The 13,274-nt window shown below is 38.6% G+C and overlaps 1 protein-coding gene across 3 annotated transcripts in view; it reads left to right on the top strand.

The window, feature by feature from the left end:
* JAK1 (Janus kinase 1) overlaps positions 1–13,274 on the top strand; it is a 62,336-nt gene that overhangs the window by 32,000 nt on the left and 17,062 nt on the right. For all 3 annotated transcript variants that reach the window (XM_042783863.1, XM_042783871.1, XM_042783859.1), the window contains exons 3-7: positions 836–1,034; positions 3,243–3,366; positions 8,751–8,904; positions 10,847–11,010; positions 11,591–11,933. In XM_042783863.1, the coding sequence (XP_042639797.1) occupies positions 836–1,034; positions 3,243–3,366; positions 8,751–8,904; positions 10,847–11,010; positions 11,591–11,933 (984 nt within the window). The remainder of the gene's footprint in view (positions 1–835; positions 1,035–3,242; positions 3,367–8,750; positions 8,905–10,846; positions 11,011–11,590; positions 11,934–13,274) is intronic.

The raw sequence follows: 13,274 nt of genomic DNA, 5'->3' as shown, positions 1-13,274 counted from the left end.
TTGTTCGCTTGTTTTTCGGTGGGAGGATTAATTTCATAAACTATAGAATTGTGGTTTGGGCTTTTGTTATTAATGGAGTTAAAGCTTAGTAAAACATGGAACACACAGACCCCATGATACCCAGAGTGTGTGTTCATCTACTTCCTTTCTACTCTTTCTATTTAAGCACTGAGAATAAAATGCAACACGAATTCTGTTTCAAGTCAGAGCTGTCTCATGCATTCTTGGCAGTCTAAAAGCTATTGCATTAAGCCTACTTAGTGCTACTCTTTCCTTTTGGAGAGAGAGAAGTAATAATAAAAAATAGCTCTCCAATAAAGCTTATTTCACTGTGACACATTAAGTATCAGGAGTTTAAAAAACAAAGGGAGAGAGCAGAGGAAACCATCATAAATATTTAGCTATTAAGGAGACCATAAAAATAGAAGCTAGCCTTTTTTTTTTTTTTTTGTGAATTAAATTATACCGTTTATATTACCCTGCCTCAAGTATTGTTTTTCAGCCAGTTAGGTGCTTAAGGATGTGAAAGTTATTCCTTCTTTACAGTAAGAAGAGAGACCTTCTACAATAGTTGGGGAACCACCAGAACAGAAGGGAATTATTTGGAACAGAGTTACCAGAAACAGAATAATTGTTGACCTTCCTTTTTTTCACTTTTCGCTTCATTTGTGAAAAGTACTAATTTTGAGTAATCAGGTTTCCAATGTGAAGACTTTGAGAAATGCTGTGCTTAGTCCATTATTGTATGATGTGGCTTCATTAATCAGTGGATGTGTTCTGACAAATATTCAAACTCTTCTTCACTTTTCCTTAACTATTTTTCCTCCACTTTCAGTATCTAAACGTAAAAGAAGATTGCAAAGCCATGGCTTTCTGTGCAAAAATGAGGAGCACAAAGAAGAGCGAAGTAAACCTGGAAGCTCAGCATCAGGGTTTAGAAATACTTTTCTACCTGCAAGATAAAAATCCCATTTGTTACAACAGTGGCGAGTTTACCTCGGAGGATCTGTGCATTGAAGCTGCCCAGAGATGTTGTGAGTATGGATTTTATATAAGTTCTCAGTGGCAAGGCCTGACAGTATCAAAAGTGATGCGTCCTTCTCTGAGTGTAAGTCAATGTTTGCAGAAGAAATATGCACGTTATGTAGTCTAGGATGGAAACTTTTGCCAAGGGTCTGTTTGGGGAGTTCTTAAACTGCTTGGAGTGGAAGAAATGGTGGGAGAGACTGTCTTGAGATTCATATGAAATGATGATCTCTCACCCTGGTTTCTGGTAGATACAGGTACTGATTTTTTTAATTTGAGTGGGATGATTAGGTTTCTCTTAAGAGAAGAGGAAACACCATGCACAAACAAGTTAACACAAAGCTGGTTTTACCCAGCATACTATTTGACAAGCCTGTTGGGGTCTGTCCCCTGTTGTAAAGCATTTTGGAGAGGGCTAATGAAAAAAAAAAACAAAACCTGTTTAGTACTTTTCTGGTTTTAGTTTTGTGTTATTTGACACTTCTTTGCAGAGGGTGATTCACCAGTTAAGATTACCTGAACCGCGCACAATTGCGGTAACGCATAAATGTATAATGAAGATTTCTTGCTTTGTCACTGTGGTTTTTGACTCAACAAAATATTTGAACGTATACGTAATTCTGCCGGAATGAGTGGATTTAATCTATTTGTGAGCCTCATGAAACAGTGTACTTTTATATTTACAGTGCTAAGGTTCTTTCCTGCTCTGATCTCAATTTTGTGTTGCCCAAGCTTCATGGAACACTAAATATTATTCAGCTGATATGGGAGTGGTGAATCTGGCTGTATAAACAGGTGAACTGGGCATAAGTTTTGCTGCAGCTATAAAATGTTTTCCTTTCCCATGTCATCTTGATTCTTCTAACACTGAGTACCCTTCAGTTCATTTGCCTAATTGCTTCTCTTCCTTTGGAAAGGCAGGAACGATGGGAATCTGAAGGACAAACCCCATCAAATAAGTACTTGTGTTGGTTCTGAATAGTTTTAATGAAAAGGAGTAGTACTTAAAACCTGCTTATTTCAGCATGTAAGAGCTATGAACTGCCAGTGTGTGGGTGTGAACCCATATACTGTGCAACTGCTTCCAGTAATTTCTGCTGGAGGTTTAAAACCTTTGGAGAAATGACTTAAAGTGAGCTTTCCCTACAGGAACATCTTTCTGCCGCCTTTGGCTTTTCACTAAGTCCACAGCACATGGTAGTGAAGTATAAAAGCCTCACCCCTTTCAGCAGGCTTGTGATGGTGGTCTCTGCTGTAAATCACAACTGGAATGTTAAACCATTGGTGGCATCCACGTCCAGCTCATTGACCTGCAGAAGGCAGTGGCTGCCCAACCCCACTTTCTGTGAACTTTGCAATTAGGCTGTTTGGTTTTTATTTCCTTGGCTTCTGTTCCTCCCTTCTGCTCTCTCTCCCAAATTCGCAGTAGAAATGGTTTCACTGCATTCTGCAAGACCCCAGCAAAGTGCTCTGCAGTTGGCCCAATTTCAGAAAGACACTTAAGCACATGCGGCAGTGCTGTCTGCAACAGAGCTGCTTGCCTGAGCAGAGCTTTTATTAAAAGGTACTGCCTCCTATTGAGCAGGAAACCGAAGCAAGGAATTCAAGCACCAGTAGACCTGTAAACATACCGTAGTCTGGTTTTCTCTGGGATGATGTAAATGCAAAAGTTAAAGCAGGTCAGCCAAGTCAAAGTCTGTTCCTTGTTGGAAAACCCTGTTGAATTAGCAAAGAGTGGAAAAATGACACATTATGCTTCCTGCTTCTTTGCTAATGGGAGGGGGATTTTCATTGTTTCACTGAAACCTTCTCTCAACTATGAGAGTAAAATTAATTAAATTAAATTGATAAAACCGAGAACAAAGTTGTGGTATTGCTGAATGGTTTTGTCAAAACACCCATTTCTGTGAACTGGAAAAAGTGAAGGTTTTTAAGTAATTTCCTCTCTGGCAAAATCAGGATTTCTGAATAAGTTTAATGTCAGAAGTAGTTGAAATGATATGCTGTTTAGTACATGATAAAACCAGTGGAGTGAACCAATGTGCAGTTTGCAGTCCGACTTTAACCATAATTATCCAATGTTTGTTTTAAATTTCTGTTTCTTTTTATGGTCTATTTTTCAAGATCAGATATTTGCTTTACGCATTTGTATTTTTGGGGTGTGCATATGTACTGTAGTCTTGTGATTCATATGTTTGTTTACTTTTCTCTGACAGCTATATCTCCTCTGTGCCATAACCTCTTTGCACTGTATGATGAAAACAGAAGACTCTGGTATGCACCAAACCAGGTCTTTAAGATAGATGAAAAAACATCACACCGGCTCCATTATCGAATGAGGTAAGTGTAAAATCTGAAAAATGATTCCTTAACCATCTGACTCTTACTGCTGAACTTGCTGAAGGAGCAGGAGAGCAAAACCAAAAGAAGCAGCTTGCTTTTCACAGCATAGATAAGAGATTAACGGTAAAAGCGTAAAATGTCTCCTGAGGTTTTTTTTTTTTTTTCTTTCATCTTTGCTATATAAACTGGAAAAAAGCCCCAGAAGTTGAAAAACCACAAGAACCTGTATCCATGAAGCTGTAGGTGACTGAACTAACTAAAAGCTAAATTGAAAAAGTGGCTCAAAAATGTTGTTTAATTATGTCAGTATTTTGCATGTTTCTATTTCCATTTTAAGTGTGCAAAGTGAACTGTACTCCTACTGAAATCAGTGGGAATTTTACTGTTAACTTGAAAGAAAAAAGCAACACGCCATTGCTTTTGAAATTCTTCTCTAGGACCGTAGGGGAATCTGTGTGACCGTGCTGTGGGTGGCATGCGTTAGACCGGAGAAAGCATCAGAAAATAGAAACCATTGTTCCCAGGATCTGTATCCATCACGTACCATCAGGTTGTGCTTCAGGTGCCATTCTTAAAGTACAGCATGCAGCCTGTTGAGATTTCTGGGGCTGAACTGGTACCCCAGCCCTCATCCCCTGGAAAATGAAAGCAGTAGCGCTGACAGCTGTTGAGCACTCACATACTCTAGCTAAAGGAAGGATGTCCTCATTTAGGGTTTGATAGAAATCTAATTCTGCACATTATACTTCCTTCTGTTTTTGATTTTTATTCTGACTTTTCTTTTTGCATCACTATGAGCTTTAAGTATATGATACAGGAGAAAAATATATGGAATAACTTTTGCTTCTGGGAATAATTAGTCTAGAAACGTTATCCATCTTTCTAAATGGTCCCACGGATCATTTTGGTCAATTCTTCAAGGTACAGCTCTAAGAAAATAAACTTTTACATAATATTCCCTCTTCGCCTTGAAAGGTAATACATGCATGGTCAGTTTGGGCTGTAGAGAAAAAACTTGAAGTGGTAATATCGCTATATGCGTTTGAACATCCTTTTCCTGATAATCCCTAGTTAGACAACATCACTATCACTTGCACATGCTGATGAGAGAACTGGCATGCATAAGTGCCAGGTTGTGCATCCAAACTGTTTTCTGGGCTTGTTAGAGAATAACAACAACTTTGCTTATTCACATAAAAAGAGAGAGCTTTGGAAGTGGGTTCTTTGAACTGTGAGGTGCTTCAATGCTGATTACCTTTGTGCTAGACTGGAATTGTTGTTGTTGTTGGATGAACTGTTATGAGGAAAAAAACCATATGGTCAACAAAAATTGTTTTTCAAGTAATTCTGATACTGATTCCTATTTTCAGAAGAGAAAGAGGATACTATAGTCTTTTAGTTTTTCTTTAACGCAGTCTATTGGTGTTATTAATGACTTAACCTTGGCTAATCTCAGCTTTAAACAGCTGTGATTAAGTTTGGCAGATAAACACCATACAGTAATGGAATTGAGTAATAAAAGAAGCTCTGAGGACTCTAATGGCCTCTTACAGAGCATTAAGTGCCCCTTCTTGCTTTAAGAGGTCAGTCAGATTAACCATATACTGGACAATAAAATTTCTTGGTATATTGTGAATCTAGGGCATTTTCCCCAGATAATGAAATTCTTTGATGTGGTGTGCTTTTCTCAGTAAAAGAAGGTGGTATTTTGAAACTGTAGTTGTGGGAATTTAATCGTCTGATTAGAAGTATGATGCTGTTTTTAACTCAATTTTTAAAAAATAGTTTCTGCTGTGTTTGGCATTTATATGTTTCTGCTCTGAGTGCATGATGAGAGCGCTCTCCTGGTACTCCTTCATTCCTACTGCATCTTACTTGTGTGGTAGGTAACACCACCTTCTTTAAAACTGCTTTAACAGCTGCCACTTGTAACTCCTCTTTGGCTGTTCACATCTTTATCAAATTTTAGGTATATGGGTAGAATTACTCTAAGTTGAACTTGATTTTCTGGAATTTTTTCTCTTCTACCATTTTATAGAATGAAGCTACGGAAAATGCAGTTTTCTGTATTGAAAAGTTCTGGTGGTTTATTTTTTTTAAGCTTTGGAGTTGGGATTTAAAATTTGGCAGGGGTGTCTCTTTTGTCAGATGTACTTCATGCATGAAAATTAGCAAACTTTGGGCCAATAATACGTATTTTAAATAATTTCATATGTACTTAAGAAGGTATTATATACATTTAGCTGCTAATCTAAAGATATTTCTGTCTCCCAAGAAATACTGTAGTGTATTGGTGAAGTGGTATTTTACTTTCTCATTTCTGATCTATTGTGTGTCTTGGCTTGGGCATCTGAACTGAGAGCAGGCCTGAGCAATGAAAAATTATGAGCAAGGCAGGATTGCGAAACTATTCTCTAAATGAATATTGTTTATTCTGAGCTCTGCAAGAAGCAGAATTCCTTTTGAAAAAGAAAAATGATCTGGGTTTATTTAATAGTGCATTGTGATAGACTGTATATGTAATTTGGAGACTAAATAATTTTTATGTGGACAGCCTGAAATTTCATTACATTGATAGGTTTAATTTGGTCATGTTATTAAAATTGTATATCTAAAATGAAGATATGTGACTGAGTAGTTTCAAATGCTTTTAGATGTTTGATTTTTCTCCCACTACTGAAAGCTTTAGATTTGGTTTCTGGCTGTGTTGACTTCCCATCCTCCTCCTCTCCCCATGAAATCTGTGCCAGCTGATATACTTTTGGTAATATTTAAAAAGGACTTGCTTTTCGCTAGAAACTTTGTAACTAGCTCTCTATTTCCTTCACTTGTCTCAAGTTTAAAAAACAAATCAAAACAAAAAACAAAAACACAAAACCCAACCAGTCTACAACATAAGAAACTACAGTATTTTGTAATATCCTGGAGTAATTAGCACACCAGCTGATGGAGGAGGAGTTTAACTGTTGCATAGCTGGGTTGTGTTTACGCCAGAGGCAGCAGTTTCTTGGCCTAGAGAAGGGACCCAACACACGTTTTTGGAAACTCTGAAAAGAAGGACTATCAGAGCCGCTGTAGCCGAAAAAGAACAGCAGGTCCCCCCCAGCATTCCCACTGCTCCTTGGCCAGATTGAATGGGTGACGTGCAAAACTGCCGTGTCCCCCCTGCCGGCCAGTGCAGACTAATAGGGGAAGGAGCAAATTCTCCCCTCAGTTACAAACAATACGCAATACCTTGCCCATAATTATTTTCAGGAAGTACCAAAACAATTGGAGTTGTTAATTATCACTCATCTTATAAGGGAGAATATGGAAACAAAGTAACTTCCTGGAGGCAGAAAGATTTGCTTTGCTCTGTTTTCTTTATGCTTCAACCCAAGGAGTTCTGCAGTGCCTTACAGTACTTGTCAGGAGTTTTTGGCGTAGTTGTGTGTTGGTCTTCCTACCCATGCTATAGATACGTGCTTTTTGGGGACTTGAAAGACTTGGCAAAAAGAAAGGATGGCCAGAAACACTGCACAGAAAGTCTCATCTCTTTAAATGTCACTTGATACATAATTCTTCATTTGAATGGTCAACTTATTGTACAGATAACGTGTGTGATTAAAACGCATCGTGCTGAACTAACAGCACTGATTTTGTTTTGCTCTTTGAGATCCTGACTCTGCGCTGAGACTGATACACACCAGTCTCAACCACTGCAGAACTGGGGCTTAATCTGTGAACTCCCATTCTGGTCAGAGACAAGTCACAAAGGTATAACACGTATTTTAAAACACACACTTTTGCACATGGGTTGTTGTACGCCATAATGTTCATAAGCATTTGCCTGTTGACTTACTGCTTTCCTGCTGTCTTCCTGTCTTCTACAACAACTCTCTTGCAATTTTTATTGCGTTATGTTTGAAATGAAACTGCTTGGGCAACATAGTGATTTGTTACTTAAGCAGATTACTTACTTGTAATCTCAAAATGTGTTCATAAATTATAAGGTAGTTTATCTATTCAGGTTTTTCTTTCGATACAGAAAACATGTATTTCCCATTCAGGAGTTAGATATACCCATCACATACCTGAACATTTTGTACCTAAACCCTTAGTTGTTTTCCACTCGCTTTTCTTTATTACTACTTCTATGTGCAGTCTCTATTAACATTCATATCGATTTGTCTTTTTCCTTGTGTAAAACTGTTTGATCTCATTTTGGTCACAAAAATTCTTTATGATTTTGATCACATGTTTAGGTAGACATTAAAAGTTTCTCTGAGATGTCACAGTAATGTGAAACAAATCATGAGGTGCTCACAGTGGTCACTGTGCATCAGAAATGTCTGATTTCACACCACCCTCTATATTAATGCAGTAATATACATATACAGTGCAGTAATTCTGCATTGTTTGCTCTTGCCAGTGTTGAATGCTCCTCTGGGATTAGATTGATATAGTCTTATACAAATCATTCCTACTTAGCAGTTGGGTAGATCTGCTCTGCTGTAACCTTTTAATTGTAAGTAGTTCATGATCATGTACAAGGCATGAACTTTTTCAAAAGGCACAACATTGATTCAAACCAGATTTAACTGAATTTAACTTGATTTAAATGTTACTAGAACCCTGATAAACACAAATTTCTGGAATAATTTAGGCAACGACTTCTCAAAAGATGCTGACAGAGCTTGAACTCAAATTTCATTAGTTTTCAGTAGATGCCAGCTCCCCTAGCAGATTTTTAATTAAATGGCTTTGTGTACAGGTGTGGGTAAAAAGCTTGTTTGTAATATACACGGGAGATTGACTGTGTCCCTTTCAAACGGGGTGATTTGAATTAGTGCCTTTTTCACCAGCTCCATCCGAAACCAAAGGGAAGAAGAAATTGCAGGAAGTGTGGCGTAGCAAAGTGCTACCCTGTGCCTGCAGAGGAGGAGGTCTGAAGTCTCACTAACCCTTTAGATGAGCCGTTTGATCTTGGAATGCGAGCGGCAGCCTTTGGTTACTGCACAGCAGAGGTGTGGTGCTCGCTTACACTGCTCAAGCAGTGTCAGAGGGGATGGAAATGTTCTTGTCATCAGAGTGGTGCCTTCTTGTTCGGTGGGCTCTGCAGGGGTGTGATGGGCAGTCAGTCATGGTGTTGTGAGTTAAGAGTGAGATACTGTTGAGTGGAAACGCTGAAAACCTTTGACTGATACACCATTTTTCCCTGGTTCCTCAGGCCAGACCTGAGGAATTTCAGCATTGCACCACTTTAAGTTGCAACCTCAGGGCAGAAGATTGATGGCTTTTGACTTGTAGCCGGTTTTCTTTTAAAAGTTTAAATTATCTGTCTAATGTAAACGGAGGATTTCCCAAAAAGTTTTTCAAGTTTATCCCTCTTTTCTTGCAAGATACTACTTTACAAACTGGCATGGGACTAGTGAAAACGAGCCCTCGGTGTGGAGGCATTCGCCAAGGAAGGCGAAGAACTCTTACGAGAAGAAGCTGGTGCCAGAAGGAACTCCTATACTTGATGCAAACTCATTGGAATACATCTTTGCACAGGTAAGAGGTTGCTTGCAAGTATGTCTGCAATTGTAGTCACACAAAAATTATTTGATCCAGTAGAAGTAGCTTTAAAGATCTATTTTCAAACTTTTAAACAACATATAAACTTACCTGTTAGTATTGGTGTTTTCTTCATACTTCTGCGTGGTGAAGAGAACTTGCTACACGCAGAACAATCTACCCATATGCAGAATGTGTAAAGAAACTGTCTATCTCACGGTGCAAAAAGGGCTATGTTTTTATAGCATGCTTTCTTTTAATGGTAAATATTTTTGTGTATGAATGCTATCTTTTTTTTTTTTTTTGTGAAACTTTGCACATAACTTTGACACCTGTAGTCCTATAGAGGAGCAGTAGCAGTATTAAAACTGACAGTATGGTGTGCTTTTAATGTCTTTTTTAACTGTGTAGTGCTAAAACACTGACTGATAAAACCACTGTCACACAGGCTGCTTACATGCGATTTTTCTTCTGTTGTGCCTCCCACTTGGTGGTGGTACATGCATCATGCTGGACGTGGCAAGTAAGCAGGGTCCCTATTTCAGAAAGCTTGTGTTCTTATACAGAAATGTTTGCATGCACACAAATGATTTTCCAAACCTGAAACTGTTTGGTTTCACCAAAGAAACGTGAAGATTGAGGTGGTTGAAGGCTTGTGAAATAAACAGATTAAATGGACTGGAGAAAAACATGTTTACTGCTAGTTCTGAATATAATTACTGCAGAGTTTTCAGACTTTGAAATATGGTTGTGTCCTTCAGAAGAAGAGATAGCACAAAGCTGCTTCAGTGAATCCTTGTTTTGTTGTGAAACCACAATAAAAGAAAATACCAAGTTAGCTACAGCTATGTGTGCATTGTAATGGTACCACCTGCGTTATAAAGTAATAAAAGAAGGAAATATTTTTTTCTGTGTTACCAAACTAACTTACGCCTTGTTTTGTATGAATGTTGCTGTGTACATGTCTTCAACTTTGCAAAATCACTGTTTGGAAACATGCTGTAACACTGTGCTTTGTCTTTTTTTCTTTTTTTTTTTTTTTTTTTTTTTCTTCTTTTTTTGAGTGCCAGCAAAAAGAATGAAAACACCTTTTAAATTGTGGAATGAGTAGGGACACTAATGGATATTGCCAGACAATATTGCCTTAAGCAGAATTTTACTTTTGGGTAATAACATTTAAAAAAAAAGGCCAAATAGAAAACCACTAATGCTAGTATAAGGCAACAGAAATGTCTTTGCTCTTTGGTAACCAAATATTTTTCATACTGTCCTAGAGCGAGGTGGCTGCCACTGAGTTTGCAATCTTGGCTTTGAGATGTGGCTTAGAGACTGAGAGCCTGAGGTTCATAGAGATACCAGGTGATGAAGGGCAGAGATGAAGCAGAGATGTGCAGTATTTTTTCACACATATCAGGAAAAAAAAATCATGATGGTGCTAGAAGGGGATGGGGTGATACTTTCTTTAGTTATTCACCAAAAAAACGTTTTTGGTGGGCTAATACACAAAAGAAGGGGACAGGGGGGTTCGAAGTGTCTGAGCAGTGCAGGTGTTCTACCCGGGTGTCTACACCCGTTCTTGGTGAAAGCCACGATGCTGTGAACTGGGTGTGGGATGGATATGCTGTGACGATCCACGAGTTGTCATTTTAGAGGACTTCTGTCAGGCACAGATTTTGGTGTTTCTTCTGAAAAAGACAGGGTTTGTGGGGCGAGCCCAGCGCTTGCACATGTTTCTGTTTCACTGATCCAAGAGAAGATGGTATCTATTGCTCAGCTCTTCCCTTCTTCCCCTACCCCTTCCTGTCCTGGCTTTCAGTTCTGGGTGCCTCGTCTTGCTCAAGGAGAGCCTGTGATCTTGTGACGTCTTGCTTGCTCGTAAATAAACTATGACAAATACCAAATCTGGTAGCTTGCTTTTTTTTTTTTGCTTCCTGTTAAGGGTCAGTATGACTTAGTGAAAGGCCTGGCACCAATCCGTGATCCTAAAAATGATCAAGAGGTTCATGAAATTGAAAACGAGTGTCTGGGTATGGCAGTCCTTGCAATCTCTCACTATGCCATCAAGAAAAATGTGAAGCTTCCGGAGCTTCCCAAAGATATCAGGTAAGTAGGAATACCTTCTTTGTCTATGTTGGGTCTATTGTGCTTGTCTTCCAGAAGGAATTTTCAGCATTTTACCTTCCAGAGCCTGACTGTACATGAGTTATAAGCTCCAACACTGCTGTTGCTAAGTGGGTCTTCCTAATCTTGTCTGTAGGGATATGTATTAGAAAACCTGAATTTTTTTCTTACCTGGAGAGTATTTGAAATCTGTGCAGCTAGTGCACCCAGCGTACCAGTGTGTTGGGTACTGATTGACTTGCTGTAAATTCAGGGGTCTGGGTTAGTTGGTTCAGAAATGGCATTGTTGTTGAGTGGTAACCTAATGAGAAAACTGTTAGAGTAAATTGTGTTACTGATTTGAGCGGGCTGTATCCATCTGACTAAAAACCTTTCAGATATGGTTATTACTTGAATTCCTGTTGATGATCATTGTTGTAAACCATTGCTACACTACCAACTGCAGAGTGGTTTTACTGCATCTTGTTCTCTGTAACTTTCAAAGTAAGGCAGTTGCACACTTTAGAGAGGTAGAAGTTTAGGAGACAACGGTATTAACTCATAGCATTGTTTTTCCTTCTAGTTATAAGCATTATATTCCTGAAACTTTGAACAAGACTATCAGACAGAGGAATTTCTTAACCAGGATTCGGATAAATAATGTTTTCAAGCATTTCCTTAAAGAGTTTAACAACAAAACCATTTGCGACAGTAGTGTATCTCCACGTGATCTGAAAGTTAAATATTTATCAACGATGGAGACCTTGACTAAACATTATGGAGCAGAAATTTTTGAGACTTCATTTTTGCTGATTTCATCTGAGAATGAAATAAATAGATTTAATTGTGGAGACAATGAGATCCTCCCACTGTATGAAGTCATCGTAACAGGAAACAATGGAATTCAGTGGAGGCTCAAGCCAAGTGTAAGTATCCCTTGATAAATGGCAGTTAGAGGGTTGCTTTTGGGAGCATAACTGTTGAAAAATGGTCGTGATCTTCAGATGCTGCAGATAAGGTTTTTATGGAAAGTCTTTCGTAGGACTGTAGGATTATGCAGGTTGTAAGGGACCTTGGGAGGTCTCTACTTCCGAGTCAGCTTTGAGATCAGACCAGGTTGCTCAGGGATTTATCCATTCTGGTCTTGAAAACTCCCAAGGGTGGACACTGCACAACCCCTGTGGGCAACCTGTTCACTAGGAAAATTAATGACTCTACCGTATCTGCCAGAGCAGACACAAGTCTTGAAAGATGAATGTCTATGGAGGCCCTTATGGTTTGGTGCTCTGTCTTGATAACGAAGTCTGTTAATGCTTTTTCTGTCTATGGCACCCCAGGTGTCGTGCTTGCTCATAGAATAAATTAAAATATAATGACATTAAAGCTAAGCTTTCTCACAATCGTGATATTTTATATGTTCTTCCTTGTTTCAGTGCTGCTAATTGAGGTCACTTTGCTTAACCTCTTCTGTACTTTGTGTACGTAAATAGTAAATATGCTCTAGGTTTGAAGGGGTTATGGCATAATCTACAGCTTTTCTCCACGTATAATATTGAACAAATAGACCTCTTTTTGTTTGCTTCAGTTCCCCAGTGATGAGAACCCTGCTGATAGCTATCTTTTGTATCATAGAAAGTATTGTGCTTCACTCCATTTAGATGTAACCTAACTGTCTCTATCTCTGATGGAGAATTTCTGTTTAAAATGATAATATTAATGGGGGGGAAGGAAGGAAGAACTGATACTTGAGCAGAAAAGCTTGCAAGAAGTGCAGTCTGTTTCTTGTAAGGCTGCTGTTTCTGCTGATGTGTAGATTATATTTATTTAAATGCCTAAACCAAAGACTTTAATCTCAGTGAGAACCTTTCTGTGACTAGCAGGAAGCTTTTCTCAGCATGAACACTTCTATTTTTTTAAATTAGTAGTTACTAATAATTTTTCAATAATTTTTGACCTGGAAGATGCTCAGCCTCATTGTGGTCTGCATGCAGAATTTCATCTGCTGTCAGCAGTTCGGGCATGCAGTGCGAGGAGAATGCGGCTTTTGCTTTCGGGCTGAACTCTGAGAGAGTATTTCAGGTACATAAATTAGAAATTTCAGTAGAACCCTTTCAGCCCTGTATTGCTACTAAAGTTATTCCTAGCGTACCGAGAGAGGGGTAAGTTACTTAGCTAATGACTGGTTTCTTTTATGAAAACTGTCTTATGGACAGTTCTTGACTGAACTATACCCTTGCACTACAGACACACCATGTAAATGAATTGCT

Source organism: Tyto alba, unplaced genomic scaffold (assembly GCF_018691265.1).
Source record: "Tyto alba isolate M040663 unplaced genomic scaffold, T.alba_DEE_v4.0 Super-Scaffold_1000006, whole genome shotgun sequence".
NCBI lineage: Eukaryota > Metazoa > Chordata > Aves > Strigiformes > Tytonidae > Tyto > Tyto alba.
The sequence above is the reverse complement of the archived record's forward strand: the minus strand, read 5'-3'. Positions and strand labels throughout refer to the sequence as shown.